Source organism: Excalfactoria chinensis, chromosome 2, assembly GCF_039878825.1.
Source record: "Excalfactoria chinensis isolate bCotChi1 chromosome 2, bCotChi1.hap2, whole genome shotgun sequence".
Lineage (NCBI taxonomy): Eukaryota > Metazoa > Chordata > Aves > Galliformes > Phasianidae > Excalfactoria > Excalfactoria chinensis.
In genome coordinates this window covers 79759054-79781865 of record NC_092826.1, presented here as the reverse complement: position 1 = coordinate 79781865, position 22812 = coordinate 79759054, and the positions used below count along the sequence as shown (strand labels likewise).

Here is a 22812-nt window from a genome sequence, read left to right as displayed (position 1 = left end):
TACATCAGCTCTATATCTGATCAGCCAGAGCAAAGTTCCAGTGGCTGCCAGTTTAGTGGAGTGTCTCTGGAATTAGCCAGCTGTGATAACCTGCCATTATGTTTACACAGGGCAGGGGGGAACCACAACAAGAATGATAATAAGCCACATTTGTCTCATTTTGTGTTTATTTGGTCACTTTTTTTTGTCTTTGCAAGCATACACACACATACATACACGTAGGTAAATATGTGTATGTGCTGATGTAATCTCTGGAGTGAGATGAAGGTGACTCAGAAGTAGAAATATAAACTTTCAGCTTGGATTCAGCTCACATTTCTGTCTCAGACAGCAGTCACTCAAACCCATTTGCTTCCTAATTTCCCATTAACTTCATTTAATCTGAAACACTGACTGCTTTACCTTCAGTTACCTGCCTAAATCAGGAGAGGAGGCTCCCCCTGCAGTCAGTCACAGAGAGAGGCTGCCTGGTAGCCTGATCTAGAAACCCTGAGTCATGCCTTCAAAGTATGGTGGTAGACCTCTGGTCTCTATGGGTATATAAGCACTGTAGGAAATCAAACTTTCTCACTGAGGCAGCTAACACCATTGTCTACAGTGTGCGTGTGTGTGTGTCAGTCTCCTGCATACTTCAGTTCCAGGCCATAAAACAGGGATGATGGCATTTCCCTATCTCATAACCGTCTCGGGAGAACAAGCACAGAAAAGACTGGGAGACGTTCAGGTACTGCAGTGATGTGGTTGCATAGGAGACAGACAGTGACCTAAAAAGAACAGATTTCAAACACTGAGAGGTTTGTGATGGGGAACTGTGAAGCTTGCATTGCAGACTTAAATCTCTTTGGTGTACTGTGTGGGAAGAACCGCAGCCCACCCAGCATCCCCCATGCTTGTCTTTATCCCATGTTCTTGGGAGGCTCCAGCTGCTCGAGACAGCAATAGACCTCCGTAACTTCAATTTCACCTTGAAGCGTTGCAGGAATGTATTTTATATGCACTATATTTACCCTTATATGCTTTATCCATATACACACACACAGCTTTAACCATTTCAAGGTCCCCACAGAGAGCTGTTAGCTTAGACAGAACATGGGTCTGCATACTATTTAAGCTACATGCACCATCTGCTCCAACATTTTAATGTAATTTACCAGGCAAAAGCCAAACAGGGAAAAAAAAAAGCCTGCGAGATGAAAGATATTAAATTTCCCCTTCCCCAAAACACCTCCTGCTGATTGATATATGAAACCAACTCACCCTTAACTAAAATTGGATTTAAGAAGGACATGTTCATTAAAAAAATAAATAAAAATCAACTCCCCTCTATGTCAACAAGGTAACACTGCCATAATTTTTCTGTTAATTACTAATTTACTGCCCATGAAAACTGATCAAACCTAACAACCCCTTCACAAAAAGAAAAAAAGAGAAAAAAAAAAAAGGGGGTGGGCAGAGAATGTGCTTAAAACTGTTAATTCCCTACGTACAGTTTCATCATTCAATAAATGATTAAAGAAAAAAATATTTTTACTGCAGTGCTACAGCCAAGCAAGTTGGACATGTCAAGAAGTGTATTTGGCTGAAGGTGGCAGCCCTGGGCCAAGTACTATTTAAGTCTTGGAATAAAGTCCTGCCCCTGATTAACAGCAAGGCTTCCAAAAGCCAAAAAAGCTTACATGTCAAGAACCAGGTTTATCCAAGGAGTTCACTGATGACAAATAGGCTTCCACCTTTTAAAGCAAAAGCAACGATCTGCAAAAGTTGTGGTAAACACTTCCTGTTCAACAGTGTTCACTCACAGTGACACTTAGACAAGGTTGACAGTTTCTTCATGGAAAGTACACACAAAATTAACAAGAAGTACAGTGGCAGGGAAACCACCTTTGTTATAAATTCAGGACATCACCCACAATTTGAAGGCCAAGACTGCACAACAATTTTTAAACCTGTAACTGTATACAAACTGCTGACATTGAGCTCTCGTTAAAGCCTTACCAAAGGCCCAGTACTTACTCATTTCCTCACTAAAGACATGACAATCTCCTGTCTATACCAGGGAAAAAAAGAGAGGGACCTGTTTCTTAAGATTGTAAACACCAGTGTTACTTTCTGATGTGGAAGGAAGAGAAGTGTGTATGCGCCACAAAAAAAGTCTTATCCAGTTCTTCCTACTGACAGTCTACCTATGGCTGCCTTCACAATCCATAATCCCAGGAAACACAACACCAACCCAAATTCATGCCCAGAGCCAACATCTGTTTTACAGAATGCCGCCGAACACCCAGTGGTAACCAAAGGGTTCATCTCCCACAGTTCTCATACAAAGCCTTCCTTCATTTTTCAACTGAAGGTAAGTATTGCAGAACGAATGCTAAGAACCATCAAAAAAGGAAAAAAAGAATGCAGACTTTTTATGCTGGTGTATAAAAACACCATATGCCCACAAGTCAAACAGTAGATGTAGGCCTCCTATGGCAAAATCCTGGAAAAGATGCAGATAAGAGTGATCACAAACATATGGATCAGCTCCCACACAGGAGGTGACTGTATGATAGCATTCTTTGGCCTGGCAAGAAATAACCAGTGAGAGTTACAAATCATGAGTGGCGTAAGTGAGGAAAAGAAACTATTACACGTGAGTCTCTTCTCATTGTAACTGGTAGATCAGAAGTTCAAAAGAAGACGCTGTAGTTTCCCTGGGACTCAAAATAGCACCTCAGCAAATTACTGGAAGCAATGAAAACAAAGGTATTGTTTTCGGCTCAGGAAGCTGAGAGCTGCAAGCGTACATCAGAAGATCCATGTCCTGCTTCACTCTTTAAGCATCTGCCTGTGATGCGGCATGAGACAGCATATCATGTCCAACGTAGGTTTGATCTGAAACACCATCCTTGGGTTATTTTCCTGAAGAACATCAGAAGTTCAAAAACATCAGGAAGAGAGACTTCCTAAAAATTATGGAATTTTCCTTTCTGTCTTTTATAAATACCTGAAGTGTGGGAGCCATAGTGGTGATGCTGGTCTCTTTTCAGTAGTGCATGGGGACAGGACTAGGGGAAATGGGCTGAAACTTCAGCATAGGAAGTTCCCCACGAATGTGCGCAAGAACTTCTTTACAGTGAGGGTGACGGAGCACTGGAACAGGCTGCCCAGGGGGGTGGTGGAGTCTCCTTCTCTGGAGATATTCAAGACCCGCCTGGACGCCTACCTGTGCAACGTGGTGTAGGGAGCCTGCTTTGGCAGGGGGGTTGGACTCGATGATCTCTAGAGGTCCCTTCCAACCCCTATAATTCTGTGATTCTGTGATTCTTTTATCATTATTATTATTAGTAGTAGTTTCTTTTTCTTTTTCTTTTTCTTTTTTTTTTTTTTTTTCAATTGGGATTTTTTGTTTCTTGGTTTGGAAGGTAAAATTTAGTTGTCGGATTTTCATGTTTCTGTCCCAAGCTAACATATTCCGCATCAGTAAGCACCAAGAACATTGCCATTGACTTCAATCAGCACAGGATCACACCCTGGCTGCTTCCAATTTCACAGGTACTAAGCAACGTGACGATCAGCCTCTGAGTAAGCAGCATCCTGTATTCAAAAGTTTTAAACATGGAATTCCATACAGATCTGGGAACTTCAGCACTCACCGATGAACACCGTCTTTGTGAATCTTGAATAGTAAAGTCCCAAAGCACAGGAATAAATATGTGATGTCAACTGACATTTATTTCCTCATCTCCTCTTCACAGACCTAAAACTGAGAGCACTTGCTACTACACTGCGAAGTTTCTGTGTTTTTTCTGCTGTAATCCACAATAAAAATAACTCTGTTCCACATTATTAAAAAGCATCTATAGCATTCCTATTAATGTATACAGGTGCAGTTTAAGATGAAAAAAGAGCACATATAAATGAAAACTTAAACAGTACCATAAGTTAGATTTTATACATATCAAATATCAGATTGTAATAGTGATCCCCCATGTTCACATTACCATGTAATTGTTCTGCTTTAGCACTGTCAGCCATAGGGGAACATGTAACATCAGTCCTTGTGCAATTCTGTGCATCTTTGCAGTGCGTGCATATTTTTTCAACAACACTATAAAAGCAGTCATAGAGTGCATACACTACTACTTCTTTCAAGAATAGTAAATATCACCGTTAAAAATAGTAAATAGTAAATATCCCCATATATTCCATTTGGCAAGAGAAGACTTCCCTTAAAGCAAACAAGACTATTCAGTAGCTGGATTGGCTTTATTGCACACGCTACTTACGCTGCCTTGCAGATTGTATTTGCCAGTGCACACAGTAAGATAACTAAACCGCTGCTAACACAAAATCAGAATGGTTCATTCATAGATCATCCCCTCTACGCAGTGAACAACTAAGAAAGAGGCTTGATATCCCTCCCTGGGCAAATCCTAAATTGGCTTAAGTTATTAGGAACATGAAACTTCAAAGGTGGCTTAAAACACTGTGGAAGCTACACCTGACGTATGGTTAGGTTGTGGTTGGACTTGATGGTCTTTAAGGTCTTTTCCAACCTGAGCAATACTACCATTCTATGACTTTAAGACAAAGCAATGAATTGCCACCAAAAATAGTGCTATTTCGTTTTGCTGCTTCTCAATGTTCTGTTCTTTGTCACAGCTACACACTGTGCAGATCTATGTAAGAAACCAGAAATCTAGTGTGTCAGGAAGTATACAGAGGGAGAAAAAAAAGGGAAGCCTGGAGTATCTTCACAGACCTCAAAAGGAAAAAGAGCAGAGCAGGTAAACAGGTAAAACAGAGTATTTGCAGTACATTTTAAACAGATTCACCAGTTTTTCCCTATCACAAATCCATTTCTACTTACGTGTACTAAATGTCTTTCTCCATTTAAAAGTGACTAAAATCAAACAAAGGTTCCTTCATAAACTTATTAAGGCACTAGAAATTTTAACAAAGTACTATTTTTTGTCTGAAAATAATTTAACAAATGTAGTACCACTTCCACAAAGGCATCATAGCAAGAATGGAATTATACATTTAAGACTAAATACAATTGATACAATCGTTCAGTATCGTCATGATTTGCTGCATGGGGAAGATAAGGGTCTCCCCAAAGAACTACAGAGGATCTGGAAGGGAGACGTCACTGCAATAGGACCTTCTGTCAGCATAAAGAAACAGCTCCTCATGGCCCAACATCCTGGCCTTGATACTGAACTTTGTATTGTAATCCAAACAAAAGACTTCATCAGTTCTTTTGTTATCACAGGTATCTAACTGAGACAAGGGAGGTCTAGGTTAGATATTAGGAGGAAGTTCTTCACACAGAGGGTGGAGACGCACTGTAACAGGTTGCCCAAGGAGGCTGTGGATGCCCCATCCCTGGAGGCATTCAAGGCCAGGCTGGATGTGGCTCTGGGCAGCCTGGTCTGGTGGTTGGCAACCCTGCACACAGCAGGGAGGTTGAAAACAGATGTTCATTGTGGTCCTTTTCAACCCAGGCCATTCTATGATTCTACAATCTAAGAAACAGAAAAAAAACCTAGAAAATAAACAAATAAATCAACGGTGCTGGCTGTTTAAATTCCAGCCATCATCAATCAACAGACACACACACTTCTGCTCTGACTGATTGTTTCTGATTGCCTCACAAAACCACTCTTACATCCACAAGCAGTAACAAAAAACAAAAAGGAAGTGAACGTTTTGAAGGCAAAAGCTATCTTCCTTTCCCTTATCAAAATATTTTCTGTTGGAATGAGAAGTGATGCTTGCCGACAAACATCATATTACAGAAATGTATTTGAACAGTATATCAAGGGGGAAAAAAAAAAAAAAAGCATAAAAAAATATAATCTTGAATTTCAAGATACTAGAAATGTTATGGATGACATAAAAAAAATCAAGATTTCTGCAAATTCATCAGTTTATTCGCAAGTTTTTATCACCAAGCTGTGCAGCACACCATAAAAAGATCTTTCTGTATTTACCTGGTGAACTGGCACACCAGTGAAATATTCCTCCAGCACAAGGTTAGCCATCCAAAATTGAGTAATGTTTCTTTCATTCAGCCCTACAGAGGTGTTTTCCAGTAGAGTCCTTGAAGAGACTGAAATGTGAACAGGCAATTTGCAGTGCCTGTTCTGGGCATCTGACAAGGAAGACATACAGAAAAGCAAGGCACAGGCACCAGCGTTTAGTCCTTCATAAGGGGAAATATGTCTGTAATGTGAGTCACAGCACTGAGGACTGATACATAATGTTAGACAATGTGATACTTATCTGAAGTAAGGGAAGTTTATTATTCGTGAGCAAACTGTAGGAAAAGAAAACACTAGTGTTCCTTAGTAAGTAGATGATGGACCTACAATACATACTCCTGATTAGCCCACCCTGGTTTCTTTTGGCTGTAAATCTTCATAAGTTCAAAATAATGCTGCCTCTTATACAGGTGAACAGGGAGTATTTGGAACAAATGGTGCAGAGACAGTTGCTTTAAGTCACAGTTCTGCTTCCCAAGTTTGATGTAGATCTTAATCCTTGTTGATCCGTACTGGTTTAAAACTGAAAGCTTTAAAATTAAAACTTTGGTCTTTCAAAGACTTAACGGCACGAGACCAGAGTAACAGTTATTAATTATTAATACTCACTGAATGTGGATATTGGAAGTGCCAGGGATGTTGCAAACACAGCAGATAAGAAACTGTTCAAGTGCAAGTTGGTTTTGGAGGACACTACAGTCCTGATAGCAAAAAAAGATGAAGGGGATAGGAAAGAATTTTCACCTTCCTCGATTTCCACAGAAAATCCTCTTTGTGGATTTTGCCATTTTCACTTTCGGGCAAAGGCAGCCTACTGCCACAACACACACAAACAAACTGACAAGTTAGTAAGAGCAAACTTAGCTTCACCATAAATAGATGCAACTTAGCATGCCAGGAACCTATCGGGGTTTCAAGCTGTTGTAAAAAAGGATAAAAGAGAACATTCCATGCAGCATAAGACAAGGAAGACTTACCTGATGGAAAATGTGAACTACCTTGTGCACAGTGTTACTTTAAAGCAAATAAGATGTTAGCCAATACAAGTTATGGCCACACTTCTTCCTCACTTTTAGCAAACAGATATCAATGCTTCCATAAATTAGACTGACATGCATTAGACTCAGCTTTTGTAACTTCCTGTTTTCAGAGAGTTACCAGGGGGAGTAGAAAAACAGAATTGTGGCTGCAGAAAGTGAAACTCCTTCTAAAAATATCTTGCTAATAAAGTAAAGGAATCTTTTTCTGCTGCTGTTTCAATTAATAATACAGTCATTCAAAAGCTACAGTTGAGTTATTAAAGTCATGTTTTCTTGGACAACCAGAATTACGATTAATATTTAGGAAAGCTTTGGTGCAAGAGTGTAATTTTCAAGGCCATAATACAGAGGGTGAAAAAGAGCTGAGGCACATTACATTGAAAACACTGACTGCTGTAGAAACCTGCCTGCTGGTATTTCCTGCACATTCATTCACACACACAGGTGTGCAAACGCATCCAGTGGTGGTTTAGACGACACAGTTTAGCTTTCCACCCATACATCAAAGGAACCTAAACATAAGACCGGAGCAACATAAAAGCTTTAAAATAAGAAAGCCTGGCCATTGGCATACCACATCTGATCAAAATAATATTACACAGTAGTCTTTCGCTTCTGAAGCTGATCAGAACCTGTGCTGTATTTACCATATCATGAACACAGTAGCCTGAGAAAGAACATTAGCATAAGGCATTAACCCAATGGGGAGAAACTCTAGAATTGGATTCATCTTTTCTAAAGGAAAATGATCACATTAAAATATATGCAAACTGAAGAATATAAGCAGTGCCAAATGACCTTTATAGTTTATAGCTACTGTACTTGGACCAAGGGAAAGAATTCAGGACACATTAAAATATAATAGTTCTGCAAACTAACTGTAGCAAAATCAAGTGAGTATACCACAATTGTCTGAAAGCACACTTGTAAGAATTGCATGGATCATATTCCAAAAGGCTCCCACACTCAATGAATAGCACTGGCAGACACTGAATGATAGATGTCTGAGCACTGCCCTGTGCAGAATTACTGTCTGTCAGTCAGTGAAAAAACAAGTCTGTTAAATTTTCACTGTGAAAATAATCAGAAAAACATATCAGTTTCCCCTCTCTTTCCTTTGTACTCATATGTAAGTTTCAGAAAGCAAACCATCAGGTGACATTTCTTTGTAATAATTCCGATTAAAATAAATGATACTGCTCTTTTTACAGTTTACAGCCACCGCATTAGTAATGAATCTGGGGATAAAAGAAATGAATCAAAGGTAAAAAGCACCCTACCTTTACCCAGCAACCAAATGGCAGTATGAAAGAAGTCACTTTCCTCTTTTTACACTTTAGAGATACAGGAGCACTCTCATATTCTAAATACTAGCGGATGTTATTTGATTATAAAACTCTAAAATCTTAACTGTGCATGGACATGACTCCCCTTGGAAGAAGGAAAATACACATCCCAATTTGTCAGTTTCTCTTTTAAAGCCAAGATCCATCTGTCTCCTTATTGCACAAAATAAAAGACAAGCTCTCTGTTTGCAGGCTCCGGCTCACACGCTCAGAGGCAATGCTCAGATCACAGCATGTAAGCTCTACGTTCCACCTGAGGACTATTTGTGTCAGCTGCTAACAGAGATGCCTGCACTCACCAGGGAAGAAGGGGGCATTCCAGGCTGTGAAACTGATTGCACTGGAAGTGTTTGCTAATAGAGAAGTCAAGGAAGTAAAGGCATTTCAGTACCTGAGTTAACCAGCTGTTGTTCCATGACGCCACAGCCCAGAACCTCCAGCCATTCTCCTTGGAAGTTGATCTCCATCTCAAAGGAAGGGTGAGTAAATGGGAAGTAGCAGTCTACCCATCTGACTTGAAGTCCTGTAGCAGTGTTTGAAAAATAAAAGGTGTGTGCATAAAAGGCCATCCTTCTAATTATACGTAAAACTCACCCCTCAAATAATGACACCAATTATGACAACCCAGAGAAAATAAATAGCAAACAAACTAATTTATAACATTTGTGCAAGGCGATAAATCTTAAAAACTTGTGGGGAAAAAAATGACCGTGTCTTTCCTAATATGAAAAACACTTTGTGCAATTCAAGCATCCTTTGAAACCAAATCAATCATTTGTCAAACCCTGGCAACCACCTGGCATAGAACGAAAATGAGCCAAAACCTTTGGAAAGTCAGTTATTCTATTGCTCTATGTACCAGGATGCAATTTTCTTCCATGAGGAGAAGGTACTCAAGTCTTCCATTCTATTGATCAGCGAGGTAAGATTTTTTTTTCATCAGGCACTATTAAAAATACATTATTTCTATATAGATCACACACACATTTAGAGCACTGCAGCATTATTAAGGTATGCTATATGCAAATACAGGCAGAGAACTCCAGACCCGTGGAGATCCAAGGAGACTAGACTTAAGCTTTGTGAAGTGCAGGAGCTCCCCATACACCTGACATCCCACAGAGCAGGGATGAGAACCACCTGACATCACAGAGCAGTGGAGCCAGAAAAGGGCAAGCTCTGCACTGCGGACGAATGCAGAGCAGTTGTCAAGGCTCTTATTACAATTGATGGGTTTTAGTTCTTACAATCATTTACAAAGTGTTCTCACCCTGAACAATTTTCTCTAGCCATTAAGTACGGGGAAAAACAGGTCTCAGGAACAAGAGACAAAAAACACTGGAAGATAACTGAACCGCTAATTTTCCAGGTAATACCTTAGCCCCAAGATCATCCCTCCCTTCAATTAAGCCAAATCCTAATCAGCGTAAGAGTTGTTGACATTAGACAGGCCCAGTCTTGAAAACAAGGGTCAGAAACAAGGCTCTTTGGGTGATAACAAATATTAGCACCTCAATTTGGTCTGAGGGGCTTTCCTTGGATCTGGTTCATATAAGGAACTTAAACCTTTCAATTGCATGATTCATCTAGAGGATTTTTCTGAATTAAAACATTTGCTGTGGCCTCAAGAATTCAATTTTCTTTGATCATATCTGAAACGTTGACTTTGTCTACAAAAGCAGTTACAACAAAAGCAGGTATGTGTAGCCTAAAGTGACAGTCACAAAGTATTTTTCCCTGAGGTAATGAACTTCCAAACGGAGAGGCAGAGCACATTTGGAAGAACAAATACAGTAAGACTTCCAAATGTTCTTCCCTCTCTTGATAATTTTACATGCAGAATTCAGAAAATTGAAAATATTGGCAATTATATCATTCATAACTGCACTGTGACTTATAGCCACCACTTGCTTTTTTTGCCTATGTAACAATACAAACATTACACAGATGTAAATCCAAGTGTATACAACCATATGATACATGGAAAACATTTCCTATATCTCCCTAACTTTGTACAAACACTTCTAATCCCAGGGCTATAGAAGTCATCTGATCCAGTAAATGTGTAAGTTTGGTGGCCCTGCCAGGCAGGGGGGGTTGGAGCTTCATGATCCTTGAGGTCTCTTCCAACCCGGATCATTCTGTGATTATGTGACATTTGTTTTAAATATAAATAAGGAAAAAAAAGAAAAAACGAGCTGAAAAAAGCAAAACAAATTCAAAGGAAGAAACAGCTCTCACCTTCCCCTTGCTCTCTAAATTAGTAGTTAAGCCCCGTATGACACAATAATTTTACCCATACAGCCAGGACAGCTGGTAATACCTCTGTATTTTACAGTCTTCTTTGAGAGTCCTGGCTCTGAGAGGCTTTACTGAAGAGCAGAGGGCTCAGTAAGATTGAGCTTCTCCACTGAGCATCACAGAATAAATGGTTACATTTATTATTTAGACACAAAATATTGCCTTGTTGTTCAACACATTCCCAAAGAATACAGGACATTGCTTGCACTCAGAAAATTAAAACACTAAAGGCTTATAAAGGATTACAAAGATTAGGTTTTCAGTAGTACCAGATAATTTACTTGAAAAGGCCTGATTTATTTCTTCATATAAGGATAATGGCTATCTTAGAAAAAAAAAGATCTTTTGTAAACATTTTGGGAGGCCAAAAGATGCATATCTGACTTTAAAATCCACAGGGATATTTAAACAGCTACAATACAGAATCTAACCAGATTCCAATCACTAGATAAATACTCATCAATTTAATCAGTTTAAAAGAATGATCTACATTAGCTTAGTTCACAGCCTCATGGTATCCATGGGAGTCCTTCCAGTGGGCACATATCCATTAGCAATCTAAACACTGCATCTACAGTGAGGAAGGAAAAAATGAATAGTTATTGTAATTGCTGAGTACTAAGTAAGAAATTGGTCCTGGCTTGCACTTACAACTAATGGTGTCACCAGTTATTAAACTAAGCAAGTACCTGTTAGCACTAGCCTAATTGAGTCTCCTAATGAAAAAGTCTTAACCAAAAGCACTAAAAAAGAAAACAACCAACCTATGAAAGCAGTATATTGCCATTCCATACTGTAGGAGCAACAAAGTCAAAGATGCAGATGGTCTTCACTGACCAGAAATTTTCTTTGTTGCTGTGCATATTATTTTTAGGGAAAATGTCTATGGGAGAGAGTGTAAAGCAATGAAGGAAGGGGGGGCAAGGCAGAACAGAAGGTATTGAGCCGGAGCCCAACAGTGTAGAGGTGTGCCGATTGTGGAATAGCTCACACCTCATTCATTGCTCCCACAGCAAAGAGGAGCTGGCTGCTCACACACTTATGTTAGCTTGTGTTTTTCAGAAGTCATTAGCCAGACCGTTATGACATCAGTAATTTTATTTTCAGAACTCTTCGCATTCATAGATGTCAACGCAACCTACAGAGATATCAGTACAACAGGGTGCAAGAGAAGAACAATGGATTAGTCTTAAACGACATTTGGTGGCTGCTCGATGAGAGCTAAAAATGACAGAACTATTAATCAAGATATGACATTACTTGTCCATTCAACCTTCTCTTACAGATATCTAGGAATTTGTTACATAAATATGAAAATAATAAACCACAGGAGATAGAAAAATTCAGTGAGGAAAATCAAATAAAGGACTACAAGACAATTTCAATATATTTGGAGACTGTGTGTTGGTTGAACATCTAAGAATAAGTATGGTCAACTTTGAGCTCAAATCACTTTACAACTTAACTTGGCAAGGCAACTGACCTTCACAACATAACAATCTGCTTTCCAAAATCTCCACTGCTCAATTCCCTTTGTTCCACCCAGCAGGATAAAAGCAACACTCATAAAAGCTGTTCTTTTCATGGAAAATGGATGAATGACTGAGAACCACTTATAAACTCTCTGGATTTTGTTTGTTTGTTTGTTTGTTTGTTGAAATTCTAATGGGGACTTGCTCACCCCTTACGACCAAAACATTTCTTGGAAAAAACAGAAACTTCCCTAATGTGATAAAAATGAGAGCAACAGTTTGCTAGTTACACTTGTTCACTGCAATACACCCGGAATTCGCAGCAAATACTGGGAAGAATAACAAAATGATAAAGAGCAAAAGTTAAGCAAAAAACAGCAAGAGAACTGGTTTGGAGATGGGTACTCAGAAACTAATATACTTGAAGAATATAACAAGACAAACCTTTATTTAATAACTGGAAAGTAACTTGGACCTTACCTGCCTATAAATAAGGAAGACTTGTTTGAAGACATCATTGTCAAAAGCAGCCTTGACTACAGTAACAGTAAGATCACAGACTCTAAGATCTTAATGGTCAAAAAGAGGTCAAGGAACAAAAAAGAATATAAAAATAAAGAATAAAAAAAAAAGGTGGTGAAACATTAAAACAGCTTGGTTAAACAGTAAGGTATATAGTGCATCCAAACACAAAGAAGAAGCATATGAGAGATGGAAAAGTGGAGAGGTTTCCAGAAAAGGTAAAGCAATATTGCTTGGGAACATACAGATGCTGCTAGGAAGGCAAAAGCCCATCTGGAGCTCAAACTGGCTCGAGATGTCAAGAATAACAAGGAAGCATCTGTACTTAAGTCAAAAACAAGAGGAAAAGGCCGTGATACTCTTATGCTTTTTACTTTGGTTTTCACATGTAAAGTTAGCCTCCAAACGTCTAAACTAAGAAGCAGTTAGAAAGAAATGGAAAAAATAAGAGGGTTGAGTTAGGGGCCAATCACACAGATTAAACATATTCACATTATTGGGACATTATGGGATGTATCAGAGAGCTATGAGACAAAATTAATACTGAATATTCTGTAAAGTAAAAAAAAAAAAAAAAAAAGAAAATTTAAAGACAGCTATGAAAAGATAACATTAATTAAGAGCATCTCGGGCCACTTGCACTGAATCCATCTTGTATGTCTAGCACCTAGCCTGAAGCTTGCTTCTTCGAGCATCAATCTTCTATTGATGGCTCAGAAAATCAAGAAAGTAAAGGAGAGAAAGCTTCACATTTACACAAACGAGGGGAAAAAAGAGACATAATCATATTTAAATCACTATCTATATGTCTTGCTTTTCTGTTTCTAGAAAAATATTGTGGGTAGGAAGGCACCTATTCTCAGACTCTAACTTTACAATCATTTGTTTTTAATGTCTTTCTGGCTGTTATGTGGATGGTAGACAAATAAGTAATAACCAGCAGACTGAAGCTTAAAGTGCAGCATCTGTCAACAGTCAGAGAAGGATGCCACTATAGTTTCAGATATCACTAATAAAACCTAAAAATTGCCACTTCAGCATCTGAGGTTCATCTAAAAATACCATTCTTCCTATTACTCACTTTGATCTTAATTCTGTATGCTTCAAAAGGCTGCTGTTAAGCAAAATATAACTACAAGAAAAACTGATCTTGGGAACCTAAAACAATTATGTGCAGGTGGGATTAAACAAAAACCGGTATAAGTTTCCTATGCTGCAAATTGTACTTTAGGATACCAGAAGAATATTCAAAGAGTCATAGACAGCACTTGCTACCATCATCAATCTACTCTTGGAACTACTGCTCTAAATTCAGTGGGCGTCTTAAAAGAGCATTGAAAGCAGCCAGCATTCTCCATGCATTCTAATACTATCCAGTATTTCCTCAACAGAAAAATGAGTCAGTTTAGAAGAGCAGCCTCTTTGCCAGGAAATAGCATTAGGACAGCAATTCTAACTCAGGCCACTTATAAATTCAGCAGCTACTGAAACCAAAAGCAGGTATTTCTGAGGAGAGGATATTTCATTCTTACACCCTGATATTCATTACCCTCCCTCAGCCCACACTTAGTACCAAACAATTATTTTTCAGCTGATAGCATCTCCATAGCAAGGCAGCACGTACACATACATCCATCTCCTGTCAAGCTCCTTGCTGTCACATCAGAGCTTGTAGATGGATCGATCGTGTCCCTACCTGTTCTCACACTCATTATGTTACCTTGACTCATGGGCACAACCAAAACCTCTTCACTAACACGTGGCTCACAGTGTTGCGTGTATCAGTATTCAGGAAAACTAAGAGATGAGTATGCATGGTCTGTTGGGCTGCGTTCAATAGTTTTGTAAGTTCTACATATAAAAGTACTAAAGACCACAGAAAGTACAGACTACAGCTGAAAGGCCAATCGGTACCCAGGTACTCTGACATTAAAATACTCACTGATGGAACTCTAACAAAACTTAAGATGAAGATGTAGATAAATAATATGAATGAAGACTCATAAAATTACTATTGTGCTATCATTAAAACACGTGGCTGTTTCAAAATACAAGCAGTCAACATCACCTCTAGGTCTCCTGTTTTCATTTTAAAGCAAAATCTCCAAGAAAAGTGTGGATGCCTGCGCAGATATCAGAAGAGCAGGGAAGAACCTACCATCACCAAAGATGTGAGTCATGAGCTTTGTGAGCACTTGCTTCAGATTGAACTCCACCAGCCTCACTGCCTCCATGGTGTGACATTCTTGTTTGTGCGCAGTGCGGTGCCCTTGCTCAAACAACTGGAAGCTTTCACCATCTTTAATACTGGAGAATAACTAGAACAAAAACACAATAGAGTTTGGCATCAGTGACCTCTCAAAATGAAAAAATAAAATGAAGTTCTACTGATTTAAGGGGAATCCTACCTGCCAAGCCTGCACCATGGAAAACAAATGTGAAGAATGATTTTACACAGATCCCATTCACTAAACACTTTGACACATAATTATAACAGGGACGGAAATGTTCAAGTAAGATTTCTTTTATTTCAACAATATGATTAGCCACAGGAAAAAGATCATTTATAAAGGAAATAGAAAAGTGATCATGCAAAACAAAGCACGCTGCACAGTATATGTTAGTTTTAACCCAGAAACTACACTATGCAGTGGCATTAATCACAACTTCAACACTTTTAAGAATCAAATAATGACCTAAGATAAATACTTCCCTTCCTTTCTACCCCCCCCCCCAAAAAAAAAAAAAACCAACCACAACAACCCATCACATTTTATAACAGTTGAAATCAAACTAACTTCCAAAAACATACTGATTTTTTAATGAGACCTGAAGCTGCCATCATTTGATTACCCTTCAGTACAGTACAGTTTATCTGCCTAAGGACAACCATCTTCCTGCATTCTCCCATATACAGCACCCATCACACAGGGGTGGGCAGGTGATCTTTATTTGAGATGCACCAGCTTGCCCTGCATGCAGAGGCCGCTCTCCACTACATTTGTTGCAAGTTGAAGACTTCTGATTTCCTGTACAACCTCATACATTTCTGTACCAGAAGTATGTATCCCAGGCAGATACATAGTGGTCATTCTAAATGCTTTCAAAGAGACCAATAAAACATACTCACTAAGTCACATCTTCAGATGTCCTGTGTCTCAGTGAGACAAGCAGCTTTACATTGCAAAGAGGATTTTGTTGGAAATCCTTCCAGATACATAGCTCTTAATTTTTGGAGGGTAGGGAGATCTAATTGTGAAAGTGCCTCCAGTGCCATTTTCTACCCCTCCTCATCCACTTTCCACATTAAATCTATCACACATTGCACCTTCAAGCATAACTAGCTCTTATTCAAGAGATGCCATGAAAGGCATCTTAACAATCCATGGACGTGCACAGAAGTTGTTTTAGTTGCAGCTTGACTTCTTCAGTGCATGAAATGCTTATAAGAGGTGCAGATGAACCTCTGGTAGTTTATAAATGCTGGCCACAATTAAATGACAATCTTATAGCACATTTTACACACATGAAATGCATGCAGAAGGAGCTTGCGCACAGTACAGAAACTAGGATATAGGGACCTGTCCTTGAGAGTAGCTCGGCAGAGAAGGATCTGGGGGTCCTGGTGGATGGGAAACTTAACATGAGCCAACAGTGTGCTCTTGCAGCTCAGAAAGCAAATGGTATTCTGGGCTCCATCAGGAGAGAGGTGGCCAGTAGGGATAGGGAGGTGATTATCCCTCTCTACTCTGCTCTTGTGAGGCCCCATCTGGAATACTGTGTCCAGGTATGGAGCCCTCAGTACAAGAAAGACATAGAGCTGTTGGAGAGGGTCACAAGGATGGTCAGGGGGCTGGAGCACCTGCCCTATGAGGACAGGCTGAGGGAGCTGGGCTTGTTCAGCCTGGAGAAAAGAAGGCTGCGGGGTGACCTCATTGCAGCCTTTCAGTACCTGAAGGGAACCTATATCCAGGAGGGGAGTCAACTCTTCAAAAGAACTGATAATAGCAGGACAAGGGGAAATGGTTTTAAGTTGAAAGAGGGAAGATTTAGGTTGGACGTTAGGGGGAAGCTCTTTACTAGGTGACTGGTGAGGAACAGGCTGCCCAGGGAGGTTGTGGATTCCCCATCCCTGGAGGTTTTCAAGGCCAGGTTGGATGGGGCCCTGGGCAACCTGATCTAGTAAACATGAAAGTCTGGTGGCCCTGCCAGGCAGGGGGGTTAGAGCTTCATGATCCTTGAGGTCCCTTCCAACCCAGGTCACTCTGTGATACTGTGACTTTTTAAAAACAATAAACACAAACCATCAGTAGCATTTAACTTTGTATTTCTAGTCGGAAGAATTGACTGGCAGATTGAGAAAACACCTCTCAATTCCATCTCCTTAGTGCACCGCCGAAAAATGCAAATTATGTAGCAAAAAGAGAAATACATACCAAAACAATGAGTCACCCATCCAACAATAATGTCTTCACTAATCAAAAGGCCACATCTTGACAAAACTAGGCATAATGCTGTTAAATGGCACACTCTTTATTCAAGTGCTCACCTGAAAGATTAAGGCCCCTTCCTCCATACTGGCATTACTCTTGCACTGTCTGAAAGATGCAAATGACACCTACCCTACAATTAAATTACTATCAGTAGGGCAGATTGACCATCAACCATCTGGCTTTGAACACCGGAAGGTAATCTCAAAAGTGTACTGTAGCCCAGGTAATGGGGTTCTCGTAAGCTTCTGTGGTAGTCAATGGAGTGAAACTGGCTCCCTTTTGGCCATTTGGCATGGTCGTGTTGGGCTTCTGCTCTGAGTTGCACATTACAGGCAGCTTTTTTCTTTTCTTTTTTTTTTTTTTCTATAAACTGAAGAGACTATCCTCAATAAACTCTGGAGAACAGAGGAAATCATGGGATGTTAGAAGCTGCAAAGTCAGCTCAGTAATTAATTGCTGCATGGAGAGATGTCCTGGTGTATGGATAGGAACAAGGGTACTTTGAATGGCAGTGTCCCACAGGCTATGGGAGCACAGCCCTTGCAGAGTTGGTCACCTATGGATTGCAGTAACAAAATGGCCACCTTCCAGCCAGGTGCCAGGCCTCACATCAGTGTTCTCCATAAAGGCTTTGTCAATTCCTCTCAATTCCAGCACAAGAGTGGACAGGGTGGGATCGAGGAATGAAAGGTACCTTACAGGTGTATTACTATTTATTCCATTCACAGATATCACTTTATCAAGATATGAAGGTTAAAAATGGTAGACCAATTTCACCATTATGATCACCAAACTGCACTAAGTATGTGTCTTGGATTAAAAACACCTCTACGTTTCTATATACATAAAGCCAGGAAGGTCAAAGTTTAAGCAAAATGATTATGTACAATCGCTCCTTTTTGATGGCAGTTCTCCCCAAGTTTTCCACAAATGGAAAAAATATCCATCAATCTTGGGGAAAAAAAAGCCCAGCACATTGAAGATTTCACTACTTCACATACATTTATTCTGCAGAAAATACAGTATTCTATTGAATTCAACATGATCAATTATCACTAACAGAAGAGAACTTTCATGTAAACATCCAGTAAATACCTATGTTTCTGTCTATTGCAAGGACAAGTTCTTTCTTTAAATAAGTGCTCAAAAAATGAGTATTGTGTCCTTATGCAGAAGTAAAAAAAAAAGAAAAGAGTTACCAGTATAACAGCTATAGTATAATAGCAGTTATCAGTAGTTTACCATCATATCTGACTGATGCTGCATTACAAAGAAGGCAGCATAAAAGAATTAAAGTGACCTTACCATCTGGCATGAACTTTATTCTTACTCACATCAGGACAGCTCATAATAAGAATAAAATAAAATTTAGTAATGTGTAAAGCTTGGAACAAAGAAAAATGAAGCTATGCTCCTTTGTAAGTACTTTACTGTATTTCTCAACATGGCATGGAGTACAGAATTCACATGTATGATTTCAACAAGGACCCCAGTGTTTCTTCAGTCGCTCAACAGCCTCAAATCTCACACCACTTCACTATCTGTACATTTAGGGTTCAGGAAAAGATTAAGTTTCTCTTTGCAGGAAGCTGGCATTAATATTAGGTTTTGGATCAGGAAGGTCTGTGACTACACCTTGGCTTTAAACAATGAAGTTGTTTATTACTCCTACCAGCCATGCATGCTCCAGTATTAAGATAATGAATACATCATGCTCACATACTTACCCCTATGAACAAAGAGGCACTGAAGACCAGCTCTACATGCATCTGCATGTGGCAACAGTCCTCCTTGCCAAACCTAGTACAATATGACTCTCTAGTCCCAGTGAATATCTCTATAAATAAGCAAACGGCTGCACTCTAAATCCACTTAGGAATAGCAAACCATTACCACAACATCTTTAATGCGCTGTAACAATAAACTGAAGGATTAGGAACGATGAAGATGATGCCATCTGAAAATGGTTCATCAGAAAGAAAACTTATTGTCAGCTCCAATCAGACTCCAATACGATGAAATGCATAAATGTGCACCCCAATCCAGTGTCAAAGAGAGAAACAGGCCAGAGGTGCACAACAGGATACTCTTTGCAACCAACCAAGCACTGGTTTGGGGAGAGAATGGTGAAAATCACTTTGAGCAACGAGCCTGCAGAGTGGTCTCCTTAATTTCAGGATCTTTCAGTTTTCAATCTTCCAATTATGTGACATGTTTCAGTGAGACTCCCAGCTCCATAAGCTGATGCAAGCAACCTTCTTGAGTACCCACATCTGGATGTGTTTAAGATATGGGCCCAGCAACTGCTGGCACACTGCACTTGCATCACGAGTTGTCACAAGCATGGATGGATTCATGTAAGGACACACCTTGGAAATGCCCATCCTGGAGTGAATTTTATCACCTGCAGAAGAGAAGAATGGAACTCCACCTTAACAGTATCATCTCAAAGTAGCCAGGAAATGCAAAATTCCCTCTGATTCACAGATTCAATTACACAATAGGAAGCAAATGGCCTTCCTCAAAGAGACTAACACACCAACCTGCCATCTGGCAACAGTTACCAACTCCTCACACAGTCCTTAGCCATTGCCAGCTGATTCACTGAGGAGCATTGTCCAAATCTCTATATAGTGGGTTGATCCCTGAAACACAGTATATTTATTCCAATTCCTTTGCATGTGAGGAAAAAAAAAAAAAGGGAAAAAAAAGGAAAAAAAAAGGGCAGGGCAGAGATTTCATTTGATAAAACACCAGAGCAGAAACAGTGTCCAGAGCTGCAGTAATACTACAGAGAAAACAAACCAAAAGATAGAATCATAGAATCATAGGATCACCAAGGTTGGAAAAGACCTAAAAGATCATCCAGTCCAACCGTTCACCTATTACCAATAGCTCCCACTAAACCATGTCCCTCAACACAACATCCAGTCGTTCCTTGAATAACCCCAGGGTTGGTGACTCCACCAGCTCCCTGGGCAGTCCATTCCAGTGCCTGACCTGACATGATATTGCCATGTCAGTCTTGGCAGTGAAAAGCAGAACCTGGTATGGCGTCCAGTGATTAAATAATGAAATAAGCAAACAAAAAGCAAATAAATGATGAAGAAAAAAGAGGACAAGAGGACATACTTGGATCAGGTATTCACACCTGCCTACCCCAAAGCATGAAGAAAAGGGCAAAGATACAGAAGTATAAGATGATCAGAAGAATAAGTTTATAAGAGAAAGAGAAACGTCTACATTTGTATTATGTAGGACAAGAGTCTTAATGTTTCAGGTTGTAAATGCCATGAAGCTACAATATGGAAATGGTTTGTTGCAATGATACAGAACTGCAAAATGAGAAGGAATTCACAGATGCCAACTGCCATTGCTTTGGAGGAGCAGTTGTTCTTCTTAACCAAATTTATACTTTTTTTCATTGCTCCTTCACAAAACACGTTTTTGGAGGAAATAGCAAATTTTCAATAAAGAATAAATAAGTATCCCAAATTCTTTTTCCCAGTTTCCCTATTGATAGTTTTCAGATGCTAGCATGATCAGATAGACTGATGAGAGCATTATTTTCCCATCTGAACAATCTGATATTGGCCTCCATTGGAATGAGTTTAGTAAATTAGAATAGCAATTCGTAAGTTTTCACATCTGCTCCCATTAAAATTTATGTATAATTCAATACAGACTATAAAATACCTTATAAAGTCTCCTTCCAACATGTAAACAATATTTGTTCTCAACTGAATGTTTTGCGATTGCCATTGGGTTTATATTGGCTCCCTCTGGTGGTGAATATGCGTGAAGTATAATTTAGTTGAGGTTTTTTTTTTCTCTTTCCATAAGCTGCATAAACCATAGACTTGTTAAGGTTGGATGAAACCACTATGATCACTTAGATCACCCAACTAAGCCTAAACCCAGTATGATCTGCAGCTCAAAGATTCAGTACTGAACACACTGGGTACCTAGACAAAGCATGAAGCTCAGGTTGTAGAACTGAAGGTGTGCTTGCAAAGACGTGTGCCTAAGAATTGCACTGAGACCACCGCAGAGTGCAGAAACCATTTCATTTCAGTTCCACACAGGAATTTCCAACAACTCCAACCTGACTGCAGAAGTACCAATACTGTCGATCCAAAGAATTTTTATGCCTTCAAAGGAGAAAACTCTGTGTGCCCTTTTAAGAGGATAAATGCAGGTCTGGCTTTGGTGTTAATTTTCACTTCAATACTGCGAAGAGTTACAACAAAGGTTTAAAGGGCAGAAGTTTTTAACCCAGCCTTGTCTACAGACCTTGAAAATAAGAGACACTTCTACTCTTCCTTATCCTGCTTCAAATTTCAGCCGTGGATGAACTGACCTTTATCGTCCTTCCCAAACTGAGATGAGATGGCAAATTCCTCTAAATTCAGATTCTAGATTTTGAGCTTTTTTCACCACTTCTCTCATTCCCATCCTCCCCCATTCTGTGGTTGCTTCCATTGATGAAAAAACAAGTGATAAATGCATACGCATCAAAAGTACAAAGTAGGGCAGTAAAGCAGCCGTAGCACACAGAATGAAATTCACCTAGGGCTTACAGTTCTTTCCTTTAGCTGCCAATCTTCTTATCCTCAGTACTGCGAAAATCTCCTCGCTAGAGCCTGCGCGTGTGGTTATGAATGGAAAGTCTGAGATGAAGGTAGCAGGTCCTGACAGTCACATAGTCCCGTTCAGTACGTTATAATTCAAACATGAGTATAAATAAATGAATATAAAAATAGAAAAAATATTTATCTCATGTAGTGCTACCTGCATTAAATCGTGGTGGTTTTTATTTATTTTTTTCCCCCATTCAGACAGTTCCTTTTAGAATTATTTAAATTTTTCACATTATTTTCAACAGGCAACAAGAATATAAAACGCAGAACCAGTCTCTGGTGAAATTTCACAATTACACATTCATTTTTTTTCCACGAGGCTCTAGGGATGATGCCTGTAAGAAGCTTTACATACTGCAAGGCTCTACCAGTATTCAGTCTGTAACTGAAGCGAAAGGGATGCTTTAGATCATCCTCGGGTTTAGAATTAATGCCCGTTGCCTAACAAACAAAAAATGTAACCGCTGTGCTCCATGCCACACTTCTTTGTTCATCAGCTTAGAAAGCTGACAGGAAGGACTTTCACTCTTGAGAGACAGACACATTCTCTGCTTACAACACACAGCTAACTTCGAATTCATCACATACTAGCATTCTCCATAGAATCATAGAATCATAGAATTACCCAGGTTGGAAAAGACCTTGAAGATCATCAAGTCCAACCGCAGCCTAACCAGTACCCCATCTCTAAAAAAAAACCTCTGCTAAATCATATCCCTGAGTACCACATCCAAACGGCTCTTAAACACATCCAGGGATGGCGATTCAACCACCTCCCTGGGGAGCCTATTCCAGTACCTAACTACCCTTTCTGTAAAGAAGTTCTTCCTAATATCCAGCCTAAACTTGCCCTGGTGCAACTTGAGGCCATTTCCCCTCGTCCTGTCACTTGTCACTAGTGAGAAGAGACCTGCCCCACTCTCACTGTAAGAACCTTTCAGGTACTGGAAGAGAGCGATAAGGTCT

General features: G+C 39.6%; 1 protein-coding gene across 4 annotated transcripts in view; it reads right to left on the bottom strand.

The window, feature by feature from the left end:
* The window catches only part of FARS2 (phenylalanyl-tRNA synthetase 2, mitochondrial), a 239858-nt gene that overhangs the window by 155875 nt on the left and 61171 nt on the right, over positions 1 to 22812 (bottom strand). For all 4 annotated transcript variants that reach the window (XM_072327757.1, XM_072327756.1, XM_072327759.1 and 1 more), the window contains 2 exons: positions 14872 to 15031; positions 8810 to 8941 (listed from right to left, as the gene is read on the bottom strand). In XM_072327757.1, coding sequence (XP_072183858.1) covers positions 8810 to 8941; positions 14872 to 15031 — 292 coding nt within the window. The remainder of the gene's footprint in view (positions 1 to 8809; positions 8942 to 14871; positions 15032 to 22812) is intronic.